The sequence below is a fragment of the Elephantulus edwardii genome, unplaced genomic scaffold (assembly GCF_000299155.1).
Source record: "Elephantulus edwardii isolate Elephantulus edwardi_28Jun2011 unplaced genomic scaffold, EleEdw1.0 scaffold00290, whole genome shotgun sequence".
NCBI lineage: Eukaryota > Metazoa > Chordata > Mammalia > Macroscelidea > Macroscelididae > Elephantulus > Elephantulus edwardii.
The window spans coordinates 1,906,881-1,927,384 of NW_006400040.1; the positions used below are offsets into that span (position 1 = coordinate 1,906,881).

Genomic DNA, 20,504 nt, shown 5'->3' on the forward strand with positions numbered 1-20,504 from the left:
AGCTTAAGATATGCTGAGCGAGTTCGGCCCTTTTGATTTTCTGACTCCAACTCCTTGCACATTTCATTGTAAAATACTTCAGTCACAAAAGGACAAATTCTGTATAACACCACTGTTATAAAGTGACTGATTGGGGGAGGAGGACTGGGAGAAAACTAGGAAAAGTAGGGATAGATAATGTACTCTTCTTATTTTGAGCCATATGTCATCAGCAAATGAAGATTTTTTGACGTTTATATATACTATTTACTTATATCCATACCTTGGAACAGATGAAGGAAGGAACTGTTTAAAAGGAATATATGATTAAGCATTATTTGTATGACAATAATCCGGAACAAGGAGTGCATTGCTAGTGGATGGGGGAGTGAGGAGAAAAGGGAGGAATTTGTGCAACAATGAATGAACTTTTAAAAAAAAAAAGTGAACTAGAGGAGGGGAAAGAAGGGAGATGGAGGAAAATGTGCAAAAATGAATGAATGAAATTCCAATTCTCCTGTAAACTTTTGTTAAAACCACAATTTAAAAAAGAAAAATTTTATTTGTAATTAATAGATCCATGATCCCGCAAAATTCTGTCATGTAACTTCCCTAATATGTGTACTTCAGTGCCATTTTGTTCGCTATGGCTTTGTTTTTCAACTGCTGATCCTTCTTTGTTTCCAACTTTGATGCTTCAGTTACCACTAATTACCAGTGCCTTTTATGTTTGATCCACTTCAAAGTGCAAAGCTAGTAAAAATATTTTCCTTATCCTTGGCATTAGTGATGTGTACATAAATTCAAGTAATAATTATATTGACTTGTTTATATATATATATATATATAGTGATAGTGATATGATAGTGTTATATATCAAGATAAATCTTGAAATGCTATTCTTGATAATGAATTCAATGTTATTCCTATTTGTTGTTATTTGTAAGGTAATTGATGATACTTTTGTCTGATTGAAAAGAGCTGATACATTTCCATTCACTATTGCCTAGGATATCTATTTTCAAGTGTTTACTTTCATGTTTGATGACTTTCCGTTTTCATAGAGCTATATTTTCTACATTTTACATTTTTATTAATAATGCATATTTGCAGCTGTCTCTTCTTATTTTGAGCCATATCTCATCAGCATATGCAGATTTTTGAAGTTTCACTCTATCCATTTTATTAAAACAAATTCCACTTTGATGAGGCAGTTCTTGGCTAGTTATATTTTTGAATACTTTGTACCCTGATGGGTTCATATTCTGTCACTATATTATTTACTTATATTCATGACTTTTAATTGTCTAGCTTTCTTATAAGTGTATCGCCAGGTCCTTCTTTCTAGTCTACCTTAGTCTGAAAGCTCTGCTTAAACAAATACGTCATGGATGACCTTATGATATCTGAAATACTGGCAGCATAACTTTTAGCCTTTCAGCAACATTTACGTCACCATCATATAATACACTGACAGAGAAGTGGTGCTGGAATGTATAATTGCATATAATGATCTATAGGAAAAATAAGTAGTTGTGTACAACCAAGTTCTAACTGACTCATAGGTAACCATCCAGCAGGTTTTAAAAGGCAGTAAATCACATGGGAGTTGACTGCCCGTCTTTCTCCTTTGGAGCAGCTGGCAGATACAATCCATCTGCTTTGGAGTTGACAGCACAGTTCCTTAAAATAAACCACTACGACTCCCTAGGAAAAATAATAGTAGGTATCAGAATTCTCATTTCAGAGTACAAATAGTTTAAAGTGAGATTCTCTTTTTAGGGGGCAAAGCATAGAGTTAGTTAAATTATTGTAGCTAAGAATTATAAACTGTGATGATGAAGATGATTCAAGTCATAAAATATTTAGTCCTACAGTTGCTGTGTCAGGAAGGATCTCAGTGATAGTACCTTGACAACAAATGAAAATATAGATAAGAAGGGAGGAATTATTACATTTTTCATATCTCTTAGTGAAATTTTTCTTATCATGATAGTCTTAAATTACTTACTCAATTTAAATTCTCTGTTTAAATTTGGTATTATGAATAGATTTTGCATGAGCACAATGAAATGTTTTGTAATTCACATTCTTTGCCATATAAGCCATCATTTTTTATTATTTACAGAGCCAAATACCTTTGCATAGTCAATAAAACACAAATAGATATCCTCTTAACATTCTTTTCTTTCGGCCAAGATTCATCTGACATCAGTAGTGATATCCCTTGTGTCATGACCTCTTATAAATCCAGCCTGAATTTCTGGCAATTTTCATTCAGTGTACTGTTCTACCTGTTTTCTTTCAATAATCTTCACCAAGATTTTTATTTGCATTTGAAATTAATGATACTGTTCATTAATTCCCACCTTCTATTGGATCATCTTTTTGGGGAATGGGAATAAACATGTAGTTCTTCCTGAATTTCTTTGCTTCTTGGAGGTAAGGATTTTGAAGCTCTGTTTCACATACTTTGGGTATATGGCCAGGAAGGATCAGTCCTTGGAGAAGGACATAATTCTTTGAAGGATAAACAGATATTAAGTTCAGGAGAGAAAGACCCTAGATGAGATGGATTACCACAGTACCTGGGGTAATGGAGGTAGGTGTGTCAGAGACAGAAAGACTGGCCTAGGATAAGGCAAAGCTCAGAGCTATTGTGCTTACGGTCACTATGAATCTTCAGTGACTTGATGGCACATAATAACAACAATAACAAATCACAATAGAGAAGACTACCAATCCTACCTATCTTTCTCCAGCACAGTGGCTGGTGGATCCAGACCACCAAAGAATTGTGGCTCTTGTGTTAACAGTGCAATTCCTTATAGACTAGGCCTCTAAAGCTCACTATGCAGTATGTAAGAGTGACAGAAGTAGCATATAGTGAATATGTTTGTACATGGGTGTGTGTGCACATGTGCATGCCATGTTGGTGTTGATTGCCATTGAGTTGAGCACGACTCATAGCGACCCTATGAACGAAAGACCTGAAGCCTTTCTGTAACTATCAACATTTTCAAAGTTCATAGAGTTTCCAGAGGCATGTTGTTTAGGAAGTGGATACCACTCCTGCTTCCAATGTGTGTGCCATATCCAAAGCAAACTCAGTACATAATAATTCAGTTTTAAGTAGTACACAATATTAGGTTTTGTTTTCTTTTCTCAATTTAAGCAAAATATTAAAATTGGATCATAAATTTTAAAAGGTATTTTTTAAAGAAGTTACTGGGTTTTCTTTGTTGTAATTATGTTCATTTTGAAACATGGAGTTGTATATCTTTTTGTAGTGTATGAAACAGTGAGTTGCGGCTTTTATCTCATGTTTCACTGTAAAAGGTATTCCAAATGCTTACAATCTTATTTCCTAGTCTTCCCTAATATATTTGTCTGCAGTATCTTTTCTTCTAACTTGTCATTCATTTCTTTGGTAGTAAAAGCAGTGACTTTTCTTCACTAGGAATAAAATTTGTCCTGATTCTTTTATTATTATACAAAATACACATTTCACAATTATGCAGATGACACAACCCTGCTTGCTGAAACTGAGGAGGACCTCATGCACTTGCTGCGAAGGGTCAAGGACTGCAGCCTTCAGTATGGACTGAGGCTCAATGTCAAGAAGACAAAGATTCTCACCACTGGACCAATTGACAGCGTCAGGATGGATGACGATGATAGAGATTTTTCACAGCTTCAGTTTGCTCGGCTCCACAGTCAACACTCTTGCCACCAGCAGTCAGGAAATCAAAAAGCGTATCGCGATGGGAAAGTCTGCTGTTAGGGACCTCTCTAAAGTACTCAGGAGCAACAGTGTCTCTCTGGAGACTAAGGTGCGCCTGATACAGGCCATGGTATTTACAATCGCTTGTTATGCATCAGAGAGTTGGACAATGACTAGGGAGGACAGAAGGAGAGTGGATGCTTTTGAGCTGTGGTGCTGGAGAAGGGTACTGAATGTACCCTGGACTGACAGGAAAACAAACAGATTTATCTTGGAGAGGATTAAACCAAGCTACTCCCTGAAGGCAAGGATTCTGGGGCTTCGTCTGACATACTTTGGACATGTTGCCAGGAGGGACGGGTCCTTGGAGAGGGACATCATGCTTGGGAGGGTTGAGGGACAACGTAGGAGGGGAAGACCCTCTATGAGATGGATTGATTCGGTGACTGGGGTAATCGGGATGGGTGTGTCAGAGGCGGTGCGGTTGGCACAGGATAGATCAGGGTTTAGGGCTGTTGTGCATAGGGTCGCTATGAGTCGGAAACGACTCGACGGCACATAACAACAACAACAACAGGTATTATAAAGGAGAATATAGAATAAATCGATGCCTTTGAGTTGTGGTGCTGGAGAAGAGTCTAAAACATACACCATAGACCTCTAAGAAAACAAATAGCTCTGTTTTGGAGAGGGTAAAACTAAATTTCTTATTGGAGGGTATGATTTTGAAGCTTTGTTTCACACACTTTGGGCTCTTGTCCTTGGTGTAGGACATCATGTTCAGAAGGGTGGAGGGACAAGAGGAGGAGAGGGAAAACCCTGGATGAGATGGATTGATACAGTAACTGGGGCATTACGGGTATGTGTGTTGGGGTCAGTGAGACTGGCTCAGGATAGGGCAGGATACAGAGCTGTTACATATAGGGTCACTGTGAGTCACAGGTGACTTGATGACACATAACAATAACAGCAACAACATTTTCTATGAATTAGTTGTGTTTCTTTAATTATTATATGATTATTATATGATTATTATAATTTGTTGACTTTTTTTTTTTTTTAGTTTTGGAAGATTTCATGATTATTTTGCTTTCACTCACTACAAGATGGCTCAAAATTTTCTAACCTCGGTCTCTATCTTAAATTCTCTTTTTTCTCCTTACTCCCTTTTTCAATGTATACCTACTTTCTCTCCCTGAACAGGGAGGAGGGAGACTTGGGCCTGTTATTTTGGCACTAGTCATTTTTTTAACGGCATAGAAAATTTTTTACTGACTCCAAGACTGTTAAAATTAAGTTCTTAGAACTGTTATTTGATATCATAAAGGTATGTGTAGTGGCAGATGTTTGTTTGGGGTTATGCTTTTATTTGCTTTTATTTCATGGAGTAGGGAATTACCCTTACAGGTTTCCATGTCAGAGAGTGAGAAGTCAAATGCTTTCCAAAGCATAGGCTGAGCTACTTTTAGAAGAGGCTCTTTTCTCTGGTCTCTCAGAGGCTCTACATTTTCAAAGCTTAGGGAAACCAAATCCTTTGTAAAAGATTTCTGGGTTTTGCTTCCTTTGCTGATGTCAGTACTGTTGCTATGGTGAAGAAATGAATGTCACATGGTACTGCTGGAAAAGTCAACACAGACGTTTTGCTCTTTAGCAAATAGTCTACTTCTCAACTTGTTTTTCATTAGTGTAGCCTCGCTGAAAATTGTCAGATGCAATATAAAAATGTTTTTTTCTGCAAGAGACTTTGGAATATAAGAATTTTTGGAGGTATACCTAAGCAACCCCTTCCAATAATTATTAAAGAGAAGGAAATCTATAATACCTCCTGTCAGCTAAAGCAAGCACTGCTAGCATACTCTGTAGGGAGCTTTGCTGTACTCAAAGGCCACATCATTTTCTCTCTGGTGGTTCAAATCCACCAAAAGCCCAGCAGGAGAAAGATAGACAGTCTCATCTTCTGTAGGTTACAGCCTTGGAAATCCAATGGAGGGTCTGCTATCAATCAGTTTCAACTAGGCGGTAATGATATCTTATGAGCAGAGGAAGAAATAAAACATGTTTTATAAACTCTTAGGTGTTATTTATATTCTCTGGATTTTTTTTTCTCTTTGAAATTTTTGTTCTTCCATTTTTATATCTGTTGTCACTGAGTCATTCAGTTGTACAGCACTGTTCTCCCTCTCTCTCTCAGACACTGGAAGATTTTAGTGCAAATTAATATTTTGTACTCTGAATTGGTGATATAATGTCTAACTTGTCAGGCTGCGAGCCACAAGGTCTGTGATTCAAGTCTGCCAGCCATTCTGAGTGAGAAACATACGCAGTTTCCTCCGTTAAATATTTATAAAGTGTCAGAAACAAAATGGAGGGGTCACTATATGTCAAAATTGACTCAGCCATGGAATTTTTAGTTTTTAATAATTAACCCATGATAGTCCATGAGAGAAAATACTTTGCCCAATTTATATGAGTTTCAGTAAATGGAGAAAGAACTAATGAATTAAAAAATTTAGAAAAGATAATACCTCTTATCTATTTTAAAATGTCCATTTCTGTTATTTGGTGGTATCCATCAAGTGGTTATAAAACAGTACTCTTTTATTAATTAGAAATATGTTTTTAGCTCTTGATTTTGATGTTAAAATTAAAGCTATAAAGTAAATACGTTTCAACCTCCTCGTCCACTGTTGATGTATTTGCTGGTTACATTTTTCTTATATTAAGAATATGTTTGCAAAGTATTTACATTTTTTTCTTTTCCATTTTCTTTCCATATTTTTCCCTTCAGTGGTACATCTAGTGATGAAATGTGCAATTTATACATTATGTATTACATGGAAGCTAAGCATGCAGTTTCATTCATGACCTGTACACATAATGTTGCCCCAGATATGTTCAGCACCATACCACCAGAGGCCAATATTCCGATTCCTGTGAAGTCTGATATGGTTATGATGCATGGTCATCACAAAGGTAAAACTGATGTTTATGTTAAAGTAATACATCATTTTGTATTTTATATATGCTTATTTATGTCATTTTACTACAATTTAAATATTTCAAATCATCTGTAATTGACTCCTTTGCAAATACATACATGCTCTCATTCCTTTTTTCTCTTATCTTATAGTCCCTTTATAATATAATAATAGTTTCAACTCCCTTGAAATAGTCAATGAGAAAAATCACAACCAATGATAAAAAGGATTCGTTTTGGGTCCAACTCATAAATATAGTCCGTTTTTCATTTAATTCCTATTTTTAGGTTTCCTCCACTTCATTCCTCCTATAACCAGTAATAACTTACACAATTTATGAATTTATGCACCATGTTCTAGAGCGTGTTATAATTTTCAAAGGAAAATGGTTATCTCTTATAGCAGCACTTTAAATTATATGCTTAATGGGCCTCTTTAAGCAAAGAATAATTCCTAAATCATGAGACACTTCAAGCCTTGCCTTTTTTATTTCATTCTCAAAAATTATTCTTTAAATGACTATTCATTTATAAAATCATCTTAGTGACTGCCCTTTTTTAGTTTAAAGTTATAAAACTCACACTTTTGTTTTATTGGATAAAGTATGCTAAGACTTTGCTGAGTCTTACAAGTGATCTTAAAATGCCAAAGAAGCTTCTTACCTCCTTCCGATGGAAATTTTATGAGTTTGTACTCAAGACATTTACTAAGGCCTTAAAATGCTTACACAATTAAATATGTACCTTAAATATTCTTAAGAACCACTAAATTAAAAATAAATATCAATACTTATAGTTTATAATGAGGCATGTTTAAATGTGTATGTTTACATTATTCAAAATCCTATAAATCAAAAATTTAATAAATTACACTGGGTTTATCTGTGTATATTGAAGTTAGATTATTTTTAGTATACATATTCTTGAAAATGTTGTTTTTGTGAAGCATAGATCCTGAATAATGTTTTTTATCTTCATGGCTTATTTCCAATAAGCTACTTAAAGTGTCTAATATATATTCCAAATTTATGCTTAGCTTCTTTGATCTTTTACAGAAACAGAGAACAAAGATAAGCCTTCTTTACTGCAGCAACCAAGACGAGAAGAGGAGGAAGTGTTAGACCAGGGTATGTATGTTTATTTCCATAACTAGGCCTAGAAAATTATTCATTATCCAAATAGACAGCCAAAGTTTAAAGTTATTGGGGTGTTTTATATCTTTATCAGCTCCTAGCACAGAATTGCTATATTTTTATATAATGCATAATTAATTAATAAATGGTCATTTACGGTTTTTAGCCCTGAAAGTAAAATTCATTAGTGTAATTTAATCTCATTAGATTTTTCTTTCCCTTATTTTAGTTCATTGAATATTATTATAGCTTTTATGTTTGGTACAGAAAAGTGAAATACAATTATTACAAATTTCCTGTACTTTCTTTTTGAAATCTAATCATTGGTATCATTTGAATTCTTGTATGTCTTTATGGTTGATTCATTAACTATATTTGAAGTTCAAGAAAAAAGAAATTAAGAATTAAACCCACATCTTGCCTCTTTAAATCATTCTTTGTCTTCAGAAAGGTAAGAGGGATTACTTATTGTCTTACTCATTTGTGAATGTGCATCATATTACCATCTCTGCTGAGTTGAGGGAGAACCATTCTTAGTCTCCTCTATCTATCTGAAGTGGCAATGTTTGAAGCTTGTATGTCATTGACTGCATTTGCTGACTCTGAGCAATTACTCTCCAGAATCTTTGTTTAATAACTGTTCTTTTTAAGGTGGTAATTAGGGGTTAAATGAAGTATATAATCTTCTCAAATAATATTTTATGTAAATATGATGTTTTAAACAGTGGTTGTTGTGTACTGTTGAATTGGAACCGACCCATAGCTGACCCTCCAGAGGGTTTTCAGAGGCAATAATCTGATGGGAGGCCATTGTCTATCCTTATCCCACAGAGCAACTAGTGGGTTTTGAACCGTGTACCTCTGGGATCACAGCACAGCTCCTTCCCTCTAGGCCACCAGAGCTCCCTTTAGACCATTAGTTTAAAGTTATGGCATTATAATTATACTTAATCCATAAAGTGTAATGGGACATTTTATGAACAATATAAAAAAGTTTCAGATTCTTTAGATGTTGTAAATGACTATTATAGATCAAAGGATTTTCTTGAAAAATTGAATAATTTGGAAGGAGAAAAATATAACCTGAAGGAAATTGGTAAACTATAAATATTTTTTAAGTGTTTCTTAGTATCTCATGTTTTTCGTTATTTTAATTTGGGTGGGTCATTGTCATTGTAACAAAATAATGCTTAAAAAATACAACTTAGCTCAAAAGTGGTTTTTTATTTTTCTATTCAGTCAAAGCTAATATGATGACTTTGCACTAGTTGGCTTTTGAATTATTACTTTTAAGAGTTTCCTTAATCTTTCCTGTGTATAAATTTATAAGAAAATCAGCGTTATTTACTGTAACTGTGCTGTAATTTGATCAAACATAAAATAGAATTTCTGACACTAGATTAATTATTTAGCATATATGTATTTTTAAATTAAACCTCGGAATACATTGCCAGATAGCTGTGTATATGATACAGTGTGACATGAGACTACCATTTGTAGGCGCATCTTTTAAAACTCTATGTTTCTGTGAGAACTGATTGTCATTTTCTTTTGAAGTTAGTTTAGTTTATCAAAGGAGACACTAAACCCTCTGAAAGATGGAAACCCAAAAATATTGTTACTGATATCACAAATCTATCATAAATATTAAGTTTATGCTGTCCTTTCCAGAGATCTAGCAACAATCAGTGTCACACTTGTCTCATATCCATATATCCAAAACAAAACTCACTTCCCCTCAAGCAATTTTGACTCACACTCATGCTCCGTTGGTTTTCCCAGGGTGTAAATCTTAACAGGAGCTTCTCATGTTTCTCTTTAGAAGCTGCTTTTGATCTGACTGTTGGAAACACAACACCTTTGGGTGAGCAGCACAACCAACATACTAGAGACTGTGCCAGCAGAACTTCTTATCACCTCTAAATACTATTTTAATTGAACAGATTACCAATTATGGTGGCTCAGTGGGTGAGCACTTGTGGTAGATGTGTTTCTGTAAAGTTGTGCAGACTTGGAAACAGCATTACTCTTCCATCAGGTTTCAGAAGCTCTGAATCTTTATGGGAGGAGAGTGCTCATTCTTTCCTAGGGAGCAGCTGGTAGATTAGAACAGCTGCCCACCAGCCCAGCATTATTGTAGTATGCCACCAGAGCTCCTTCTTTTTTTAGTACATTGGAAAATAGGAAGAGTAAGGTTGAGGCCCATTTTGGAAAGAAGACTAAAAAATCCCCAACTCCTTCATTTCTAGTTATAACAGACTCTAGCTGACCCTCCAGCAGGTTTTCCAAAATAATAAATTATACAGGAGAATGCCAGACTTTTCCCCTCAGCCTCACCCCTCAGAGGCACCACTTCTGGGTTTACAGTGCAACTCCCTACCAACGACACCATCACAGATCCCTTGTTGAAACAAAGCTGTTGTTATTATGTGCTGTCTAGTCTTCTAAGACTCATAGCAACCATGTGTACAAAACCTCTGAACCCTGTCCTATCCTGAGGCAGTCTCACTGTCTCTGACACACCTGCCCCCATTACCTCAGTCACTGTATCAATCCATCTTATCCAGTGTTTTCCTCTCCACACTTCCAAGCATGATGTCCTTCTCCAAAGGCTGCCCACTTCTGGTTACATGCCCCAAGTATGTGAGATGGAGTTTCAAAATCGTTTCCTCAAGGAGCAAACTGGCTTAACCCTCCTCAGGACATACCTGTTGTTCTCTTAGCAGTCCATGGTATGTTCAATACTATTCTCTAGCACTACAACTCAAAGGCATTCATTCTTCTTTGTCATCTTTATTCATTGTCCAGCTCTCTGATGCATAACAAGTAATTGCAAAGATCATTACCTGGATCAGGCACACCTTACTCTCTACACTGATATCTTTGCTCTTCAGCACTCTGGAGATGTCCCTGACAGTAGACATTCCTACTTTTTTGGTCTTTTGATTTCCGGTTGAGTGCCAAGAATGTTGACTGTGGATCTGAGCAAGCTGAAGTTGTTAACAATCTCAAACTCTTCTACATTTATCATGATGCTGCCATTTGGCCCAGTGGTAAGAATCTTTGCTTTCTTGATGTTGAGCTGCAATCCATATTGAATAATGCAGTCCTTGATTTTCAGAAGCTAACGGTTTAGGTCCTCCTCAATTTCGACAAGCAAGGTGTGTCATCTGCATAACGCAGGTTGTTAATGGGTCTTTCTCCAGGCCTGATGCCACATTCTTTCTCATAAGATCTTGCCTCTAAAAAGATCTGTTCTGCCTATAGATTGATAAGGTATAGAGAACAAGACATATATTCCTCATGCACTCCTTTCTTGATTTTGAACCTTGTGTTCTAGAATTACCATTTTTTTTCTCAATGTATTCCAGAGTTTGTTGTGATAACGCAATCAAACGCCTTTTTTATTATTATTAATTTTAATAGACATTTATAGCGGTTTTGGATTTCCATTCATTCATTGCCACACTTTTTTCCCTGCCACCCCTCCCTACCGGCTCGACCCCCCTTTGCTTTCAGCCAGTATTTGTTTGACATTGTCAGTGATGTCCCTAGTGCCACAACCTCTCCCTAAATCCAGCTTGTATTTCTGGCAATTCTTTGTCAGTGTACCATTACAGTTGTTTTTGGATAATTTTCTGCAGGATTTTGCTTGCATGTGATATTAATGATTGTTGTTGCTGTGTTGTTCAATGATTTCCACATTGTCTTGGCAATCCATGGAATGTTCCGTACTCTTCTCCAGAACCACAAGTCAAAGGCATCAATTCTTCTTTGTCATACTTAGTCATTGCTTAGCTCTCTGATATGCAGCAAATAATTGCAAAGACCATGGCATCACATGTTTTGTGAATGGGAATAAAATATGGAAATCTTCCAGTTGGCCAGATAGCTGTCCTCCAGATTTCTTGATACAAACTAGAGAGCACATCCAGGGCTGCATCTGTTTGTTCAAATATGTCACTTGGTATTCTGTTAGTTTCTGGGGCCTTATTTTTTCTCCCCAATTTGTTCAAAGCATCTTGAGTCCCGTTTTATCATCATTGCCTCTTAACTATAGGTTGTTTCATGAACTTCTTTGATGCTTCTTTGATCATTCAATATTCTCTCCATACATAATTAAGTATTGCAGCTTGAGGCTTGAATTTGTTCTTTTGTTCCTTCAGCTTAAGAACTGCCAAGCAAGTTTCTCCTTTTTTATTTTCTGACTCCAGCTTTTTCACATTTTATTACAGTATTTTGCTTTGTCTTCCTGAACTACCTTTTGAAGTCTTCTGCTCCTTAACTTCTTGATGTCTTCCCTTTCCTTTGGCTTCTTGGCACTCTAGTGCAATATCGAAGGTCTCTTCTGACTTCATTTTGGTCTTTACTTCCTCCTCTATCTTTGGTAGTGAACTTTTGCATTCTTCTTGGATAATATTCTTGATAGTCTCTCTCATTTCATCTGGTCTTTGTTCATTCATGTTCAAGGCATCAAACTTGCTTTTGTGATTTTTTTTTTTTTATTCAGGTGCGATAGACTCAAGGACCAATTTTGGTTCTTGTAAATTTGTTTTAATTTTTGTTAGCTTCAGTTTGAATTTACACAGGAGTAGTTGATGATCTGTTCCACAGTCAAAACCCTGGCCTAGTTTTCCCAGCTGATACTGAGTTTCTTCAGCAGTTCTTTCCCCAGTTGTAATCAGTGTGATTCCTGTGCATTCCAGCGGTTGAGCTTCATGTGTAGAGTCACCATTTCTGTGTTTTATAAAAGGTATTTGCAGTGAATAAATGATTGATTGTACAAAATTCTGTCATTCTATCTCCAGCCTCATTTATTACCTAGTCCGTAATTTCCAACTACTAGTCCTTTTTCCTTGTTCTCAACATTAGCATTCCAGTCACCAATTATTGTTATTAATGGATCTTGGTTGTGTGTTCAATTTCAGACTGCAAAAGTTACCACAAATCTTCTTTTTCCTCCTCTTTGTCTCTAGTTGTTGGTCTTTATATTGGAATGATACTGGTATTAATCGGTCTTCCTTGTATGTGTATGGATATTATCCTGTCACTCACAATATTGTATTTCAGGTTGGATTTAGAAATGGTCTTGTTGACTGTAAACCTAAACTAAACCTAAACAGCAACCCTATATTTTTTACCTAAACCTGAACTACAACCCTGTATTTCCTCACATTTTTTTTCCTCTGCATAGTATGTCATATCTGATTCAAAATAGCTCATGTCCATGAAGTTCCTGTTAACTTGCCAATGCCTAGTGTGTTAATATTTATGCATTTAATTTCTTCTTTAACAATGTCCAATTTTTCTACATTCATACTCCAGTTTCTAATCTCTAGTGTCTTGTTCTCAACTATTCCTCCTCATTTGTATTTCCCAACATAAGTGCTGAGCCTTCAGTCCTCTATCTACTAGTCTACCTGTGCTCTATTGTCCACAGGATTTTTTTGAAGGCCTATTATTACAGAAGTGGATTGTCAATCCTTCTTCCTAATCTGTCTTAATTTGAATGCTAAGCTTCAGTAAAATATCTGAAAGACAAGCATTTTACTCAAAAGAGCTGAAAAAAGACACAAAACTAGCATATAGGTTCAGTGTTGGTCCCCACCTTTGACACCTTTGGTGTGTCGTGGTCCTGCCCCCACAACCAACCCCGCCAGTACCTCTCTCTGTCCTCTTGACTCTCCTTGACAGCATATCCCTTTCCTTCCCCCACCTAACTTCAGATATGATGACTCAGACCTCCAGTCACTTCATGTAGGTGGCAAGGTTCATAGGGAGTTGTGTTGCTATCCCAAAGATCATGCCTTGCTGACAGCTTGAATCTACTCAGTGTTCTACGAGGGGAGAGATGGTCTATTTCCTCCCAAAGGAGGGTCAGCTATGAGTTGTTTCTAATTTGACACCAATGAGAGAGAGAAACAATAAAAGAGAAAGGCAGATACAAAAGAGAAAAATTTTCTTATTCCTAGGCTGCAAAACAAACAAAAATTTTAAAAATATTCATTTTTACCACAGATGGAATAGGAGTTTTGATAAGTATGTATCTCAAACATGTAGAATAGTCAAAATGTTATCTTTTAAAGAGATGTTTATCTAATGATACTCCAGGAGAATGTCTTTAAATTCTTACAATTAAAATACTAACTATATTGTTTGTTTGAGGTCAGAATATAATCTTGGCTGGAAATTAATTAGCATTTGAAAGAAAGTTCATAATTATTTGATTTAATATAGTGGCTCGGTCAATTTATTGCCATCCCTGCCTGTGTATATTCATAAGCACAGTAACATACCTTATGTCTGAAAAAAGCACAGTCCTCCCACATGCCTCCAGAAAGACCCATCTTAGAGACTAGGGTGGGATTGGAAAAAGCTGAAGTTTTAATTTGTATACCAAAACATAAAAGATAGGGGAACGTTGGTGGCCTAGTGGTGTATAGTTATACTGTAAATCCAAAGTTACTTGACTCAAATGCACCAGCTATTATGTGCAATAAGATGCTCAGTCTCCTCCTATGTGATATTTTTTTTGCCTCTGAAAATCAGAGGCTGGAAAGTAAACTGTGAGTCCGTTCCCGAAAAAGCAGCACAAAACAACAACATAGGAGGCAGAGAGCATGAATTTCCAACACTATCTTCACAACATACTTTCACATATGGAGGCTCTGTTAAGGCCTTGGGGTAAAGCTCATGTTTATTCAGCAGTTTTAGGAGGAAAAGACAGAGTTATCTTTCTCAAAGGAGGTTATGCAAATCAAAGGCAGGCACATGCAGCTAGTTTACAAGATAACTTCTTTCCCCTTAGCTATTTCGTTAACGCAAGTCATGCACTGTATGTTTTCCACTTTCATGATGGCATGCATCTTCAGAGAAAATGCTTTTTAAAGATGGCTGCCCTCTAGAAGACCATCTAGGCACCACTCACATAGCACTCACAGAGCTCTTAGCAGAAAGAAAGGTTGTTAAGAGGTGACACACTGCAGGTGTTTAGGCTACTCATGTAGGGTCTACTCCTGCGACTCTTCGCAACCTGAACAACAGATCAGAGTCCTGTGCTGCCCCACACCATCCTCACAATCTCTGCTTTGCTCAGGCAAACCCACCTTGGGTGTTTCTGTGTCAGTTGATCTTGTTGAGGATTTTCCACTCTTGTCAGCGTCCTTCTACTTTTCCCAGCATGGAATCTTCTTCCAAACATATGTGAGATGAAGTTTCGCCATCTCTACCCCCAAAGAATACTTTCATTGCACTCTTTCCAAGACAGATTTGTTTGGTCCCCCCCACCCCACCCCTTTCTTTGCATCTACTCTCACAAAGTAAAGGCACCTATAAGGTGGTGGTGATTAGTGTTTGTGTTGTGTACAGTTGAGTCAGAACTGACTCATAGCTGACCCTCCCACAGAGGCAGTTAATCGCAGTTAAGCTTGTTTTTGTTATTGTTGTTGTTGTGTACCGTGAAGTCAGAACTGACCCATAGCTGAGCCTCTGGCAAGTTTTCAGAGGCAGTTAACTGCACAGGAGAAGATTGTCCATCCTTCTCCTGCAGAGCAGCTGATAGCCTCAAACTACATGCCTTCCGGATTGAAACTGAAACTCAGCTTCTTGGCACAAGACCATTAGAGCTCACGAATACAAAGTTAGAAGAAAGGTCCTATTACTGTGTTAACAGAAGGCTGTGCCACTCAGTTTTATATTGCAAGACAAACCCTCAACAAAAGATTTCAAACTGAGGACGCTTTCCTCATTCACTGTCCTTCTGTGTCAGGAGAATAAAGGACTCTAACCTGATGAAGAAGAGATTGAGATTGTTAACAATTTCAGCTTCCTTGGTTCCACAATTAGCACTCTTCAGTCCCAGTCAGGAAATCAAAAGTTGGATTGCATTAGGAAAAATCTGCTGTCAGGGAACTCTCCAGAGTGCTGAAGAGCAAGGATGTCAGTCTAGAGACTGTTGTTGTTGTTGTCATGTGCCATCAAGTCGCTTGCGACTCATTGTGACCCTATGCACAACAGCCCTAAACTCTGCTCTGTCCTGTGCCAGTTGCACCATCTCCGATACAGCCATCCCGATTGCCCCAGTCACTGAATCAATCCACCTCATACAGGGCCTTCCTCTCCTACACTGTCCCTCCACCCTTCCAAGCATGATGTCCCTCTCCAAGGACCAATCCCTCCTCACAACATGTCCAGAGTATGTCAGACGGAGCCTCAGAATCCTTGCCTCCAAGGAGCTGCCCGAATTAACTCTTTCCAGGGTGAATCTGTTTGTTTTCCTACCAGTCCATGGTACTCTCAGTACTCTTCTCCAGCACCATAGCTCAAAGGCATCAATTCTCTTTCTATCCTCCTTGGTCATTATCCAACTCTCTTGATGCATAACAAGTGATTGAGAAGACCATGGCCTGTATCAGATGCATCTTAGTCTCCAGAGAGACACCATTGCTCTTCAGTACTTTGGAGAGGTCCCTAACAGCAGACTTTCCCATGGCAATGCACCTTTTAATTTCTTGGCTACTGGTGCCAAGAGTGTTGACTGTGGAGCCAAGCAAACTGTAGTTGTGAACAATCTCAGTCTCTTCACTGCCCATCCTGATGCTGCCAATTGAACCAGTGGTGAGAATCTTTGTCTTCTTGACATTGAGCCTCAATTCATATTGAAGGCTGAAGTCCTTGACCCTCTGCAGCAGGTGCTTCAGGTCCTCCTCAGTTTCAGCAAGCAGGGTTTTGTCATCTTCATAACTCAGATTTTTGATAAATCGTCCACCAATCTTGACCCCGCATTTCTCCTCATAGAGTCCAGCCTCCTGGATAATCTGTTCTGCATACAGATTGAAAAGGTATGGAGATGGGATGCATCCCTGGTGTATGCCTTTCCCAATTTTGAACCATGCTAAGGTGTGCTTAATCCAGGCTGTGGTCTTTTCAGTTACTTGCTGTGTATCAGTGACCAAGGATGACAGAAAAAGAATTGGTGCCTTTGAGTTGTGGTGCTGGAGAACAGAACTAAACATACCATGGACTACCAAGAGAACTAACATGTCTGTTCCGGAGGGGGTGAAACCAAATTGCTCCTTAAAGGCATAGATTTTGAGACTCCATCTCACATACTTTGGGCGTATAGCCAGGGGGGACCAATCTTTGGACAAGAATAGCATGCTTGAAAGAGTCAAGGGAAAGTGCAGGAAAGGAAGAACCTGGATGAGATTGACTCAGTAATGGGTAATGAGGGTAGATATGTCAGAGACCATGAGATTGGCTCAGGATAGAGCAGGGTTCAGAAATATTGTGCATAGGGTCACTATGAGTCGTAGCTGACTCTACGGAATATAACAACAGTAACAACAACCTGATAAGGAGGTCTCTTTTATTTGTCCAAAACTTTTATCTTTAAAAATATCTATTATTATTATTTTTCATTACTTCTTCTTCTTCTTATTATTATTATTATTATTATTATTATGCCTCCACCTCCGCCGCCACCTCCTCCTCTTCCTTCTCTGGTGGCCTAGTGGCAAGAAGCTGCACTGCAATCCTAGAGGTTTAACTCTCTCCAAGTTGAATCTGTTCATTGTACGTAGGGTTTTCAGAGGCCTGCTATTTTGGAAGTGGATGGCCAATCCTTCTTCCTAGTGTGTCTTAATTAACAATTTTAGGTGAAATAAGGAGAAAGCGAGATTAAATTGGAGTCAGGAATATTGTTAGTATTTGGTTTATATTAAGTAAAGTCTCAAAATTGAAATGTATGTTAACTTATTTTCCTTGCCAGTATTTTATGCAAAACTAAACATGTTTTAAAAACTTCTATCTTGCCTTAAAGTTTAGTTTCTGGTATATGTTTATTATCATAACTGTACAATATGAGCTTTTTACCAGTTTTTGTCAGAGTACGAGCAGAAACTAAGGAATTTAGCATCTGTGTAAGAACCTACACATTTACATCTCGAAAGTCTGAATTTGAGTGTTTTTCTTCTTTAAAAGTCAAAGTATAAATATAATACTGAAATTTGTGTTAATTGTGTTTGGAATATATTGAAAACATAAAGTATAACTGAAAATGAAAACTGACATCTCCAGCATGTCCTTGTTAGTATTGTATGTTATGCTCTGGACAGTATTTCTTTTCTGGAGAAAAGCACTTTCACATTGTTTTATTCAGTTTGCTTCAAACTGTTTTTATTGTAGTCATTGTGTCCTCATATAATCAATCTTTCTACTCAAAGGTCAGCATGAGCTACTATATTCCCAAGACAGGGAGAATATGACAAAAATGCAATTTGTAGAGGGAAAACACTCCATGACCCTTGATGGTTAAAGGTCTTCAGACACCTTCTGTGAAACAGAATAATTTCACAGTGGTTTTATGCTAACAAAATGAATTACCATTGACATGTTTTATCAAATAAGCAGAACCAAGGGGGAGGAAAAGGTTATTAGTTAAAAAGACAATAACTTGGCAAAACTTGTTAAAATAATAATTTGTAAACCAGTAATGGAAGAAATTAAATAAGAATGCAGTTTAGCAGCTGAAATTTGTGTTTATTTCCCATCCTCAAAAGGAGACTTTTTTTTTGACTCTCTAATAAAGTAGACATTCAGTTGCATCCCCTTCGCTAATTCCAAGTATTCTCAATGCTTCCGTCCTTTTTAAAAGAAGATATAATTCTTTCTTGTAGGACCATTCACTAAAAATCTATTGGTTTGTTATGATTTATGAGCAGCATACCAGTCTGTATTTATTGAACTCATCTATCAAACACAATTCTAAACACCCCCCAAGGTGCTGGGAAGCTGACTGGACAGCTGTTTTGAATTGGTTTCCTCACAACAGTATAGGCAGATGTGAATGATCATTTATCACACGGTTGGGCTCTTTCAGCTAGTCATCTGAGTGGTAGTAGCAAAACCCATCATCTCACACATTCTCCTATTTTACGTTTATCAAATTTGTTTAAAAATTTTAAAAAATGAAAGCATATTATTTTTATTTTCCAATAGGATGACTCTAATAAAGAAAAAATATAATAGTTAATTTGTCTTTGGTCCTTGAGCTGCTCATGATGACCAGGTGTTTTACTTTCCTTAGTTAGCAAGATAAATGTTGTAAGTTAGAAATAAGTAAACAATCCATAAACCAAACAGTCTTTACCAGAAGGAAAAGTCATTATAACTGAGTCATAAAACAGAACAAGTAATATATAAAAAGATGCATTTATTTGACCATTCCTTATAACACTCACGTCAGCCAATTGCATTGCCACCTTCTAATCTCATTAGCTTAGATACTGGGCATATTTTGTCAGTAGTTAAACTGTTAATGAACATCCTGTTTACTCTCCACGTACCATAGAAATGGCATAGCAATAACGAGAGCTGTTTGGTTTAAGAAGGTAATGAAGTACTAGTGATTTGTGCAGGAAATGAGAATTTATATTCTGTAGTGTTGCCAAGAGATTCTTCCTTGAGCATCAAAAAGCTGAAACTATCACAATTAAAGTTTTACACTGTCTAAAGCTGTAGACAGTTATCTTTTTATTGTAATAATCTTAAAAAAATTTTTATGTGATTTTTAAAAGTTTCACGAAAGTCTATCAAGAACTTGGAATTCCATTCATTCATTGTTGCAGATTTGCCTCCCTGTCTGCCTCCCTACCCCAAATTTGCTTCTTTTCTTTGGATAAAAGTTCTAAGTTGGCCTGTTGCCACAGTATCTGCAGCTGTGAGAGCAAAGACAGGAAACAAAAAGAACCAGATTTCTGCCACTTGTTATGAGTAGGAGTCTGAGCTGGTGGGAGCAGCTCTATGCGTTTCTCAATGCTACTGATGGAGAGGGATGTCATGCTTGGGAGGGTTGAGGGATAGCGCAAGAGAGGAAGACCCTCGATGAAATGGACTGATTCAGTGACTGGGGTAATGGACATAGTGGGTGTGTCAGAGACAGTAACATTGGCACACCATAGAGTAGGGTATAGAGCTGTTGTACATAGGACTGTTCTGAGTTGCAGGTGACTCTATGACACATAATGCCAAGGAGAAAAGATACAATAAAACATGCTGATTTGTCCACTAGAATGTCTGAGACAGCCATCCACTGATATCTTTAGCATGCAATGAGATTTCTGTTGAAATGTCCTCGTTACAAAAGTTATTTGCTTTCCTAACCCAATGATGATTTTAAAAAAAAAGACAAACCAAAGTTCCTAGATTTGATCTTATATCACAATTTTTTATGTTTTTCCACAGTAAACCTAAATTATTTTGAATCATTCTGCTCTAATATTTGCCAAAGAAACTGACTCAAGTTTAAGAATTGTATTTTGTCTGCCCTGAAATAAAATTTTTAATTTTATCTTCTTTATGAAATGTGTTGTTTAACTGAGTTTCTTTGGTCCATGTTCGGTCAGGAGACTTTAGCACTAATGAATTAATAACTCTATTGTGAGGCAAAATGCCACGGTGGCCTAACAAATTTGGTTGAGCTATAATTTGCTTTGCTCATTTTACTGAGATTGGCTCTATTATTTGGTAATTATTTTCTGATTGAAGTTTTCACCTGGGATGAGCTGTTTCTACAAGCGGGATTGAAAACCTTTGAATCATGAAACCAAGACTATTTATACACATGACAAGATCTCTTAGTATCATTTGGAAAGACTTTGTATCCCATTGTTGTTGTTGTTGTTGTTATGTG

The 20,504-nt window shown here is 36.9% G+C and overlaps 1 protein-coding gene across 6 annotated transcripts in view; it reads left to right on the forward strand.

Moving 5' to 3' along the window:
* PAM (peptidylglycine alpha-amidating monooxygenase) overlaps positions 1 to 20,504 on the forward strand; it is a 313,806-nt gene that overhangs the window by 201,063 nt on the left and 92,239 nt on the right. For all 6 annotated transcript variants that reach the window (XM_006900674.1, XM_006900675.1, XM_006900676.1 and 3 more), the window contains 2 exons: positions 6,492 to 6,676; positions 7,736 to 7,807. In XM_006900674.1, the coding sequence (XP_006900736.1) occupies positions 6,492 to 6,676; positions 7,736 to 7,807 (257 nt within the window). The remainder of the gene's footprint in view (positions 1 to 6,491; positions 6,677 to 7,735; positions 7,808 to 20,504) is intronic.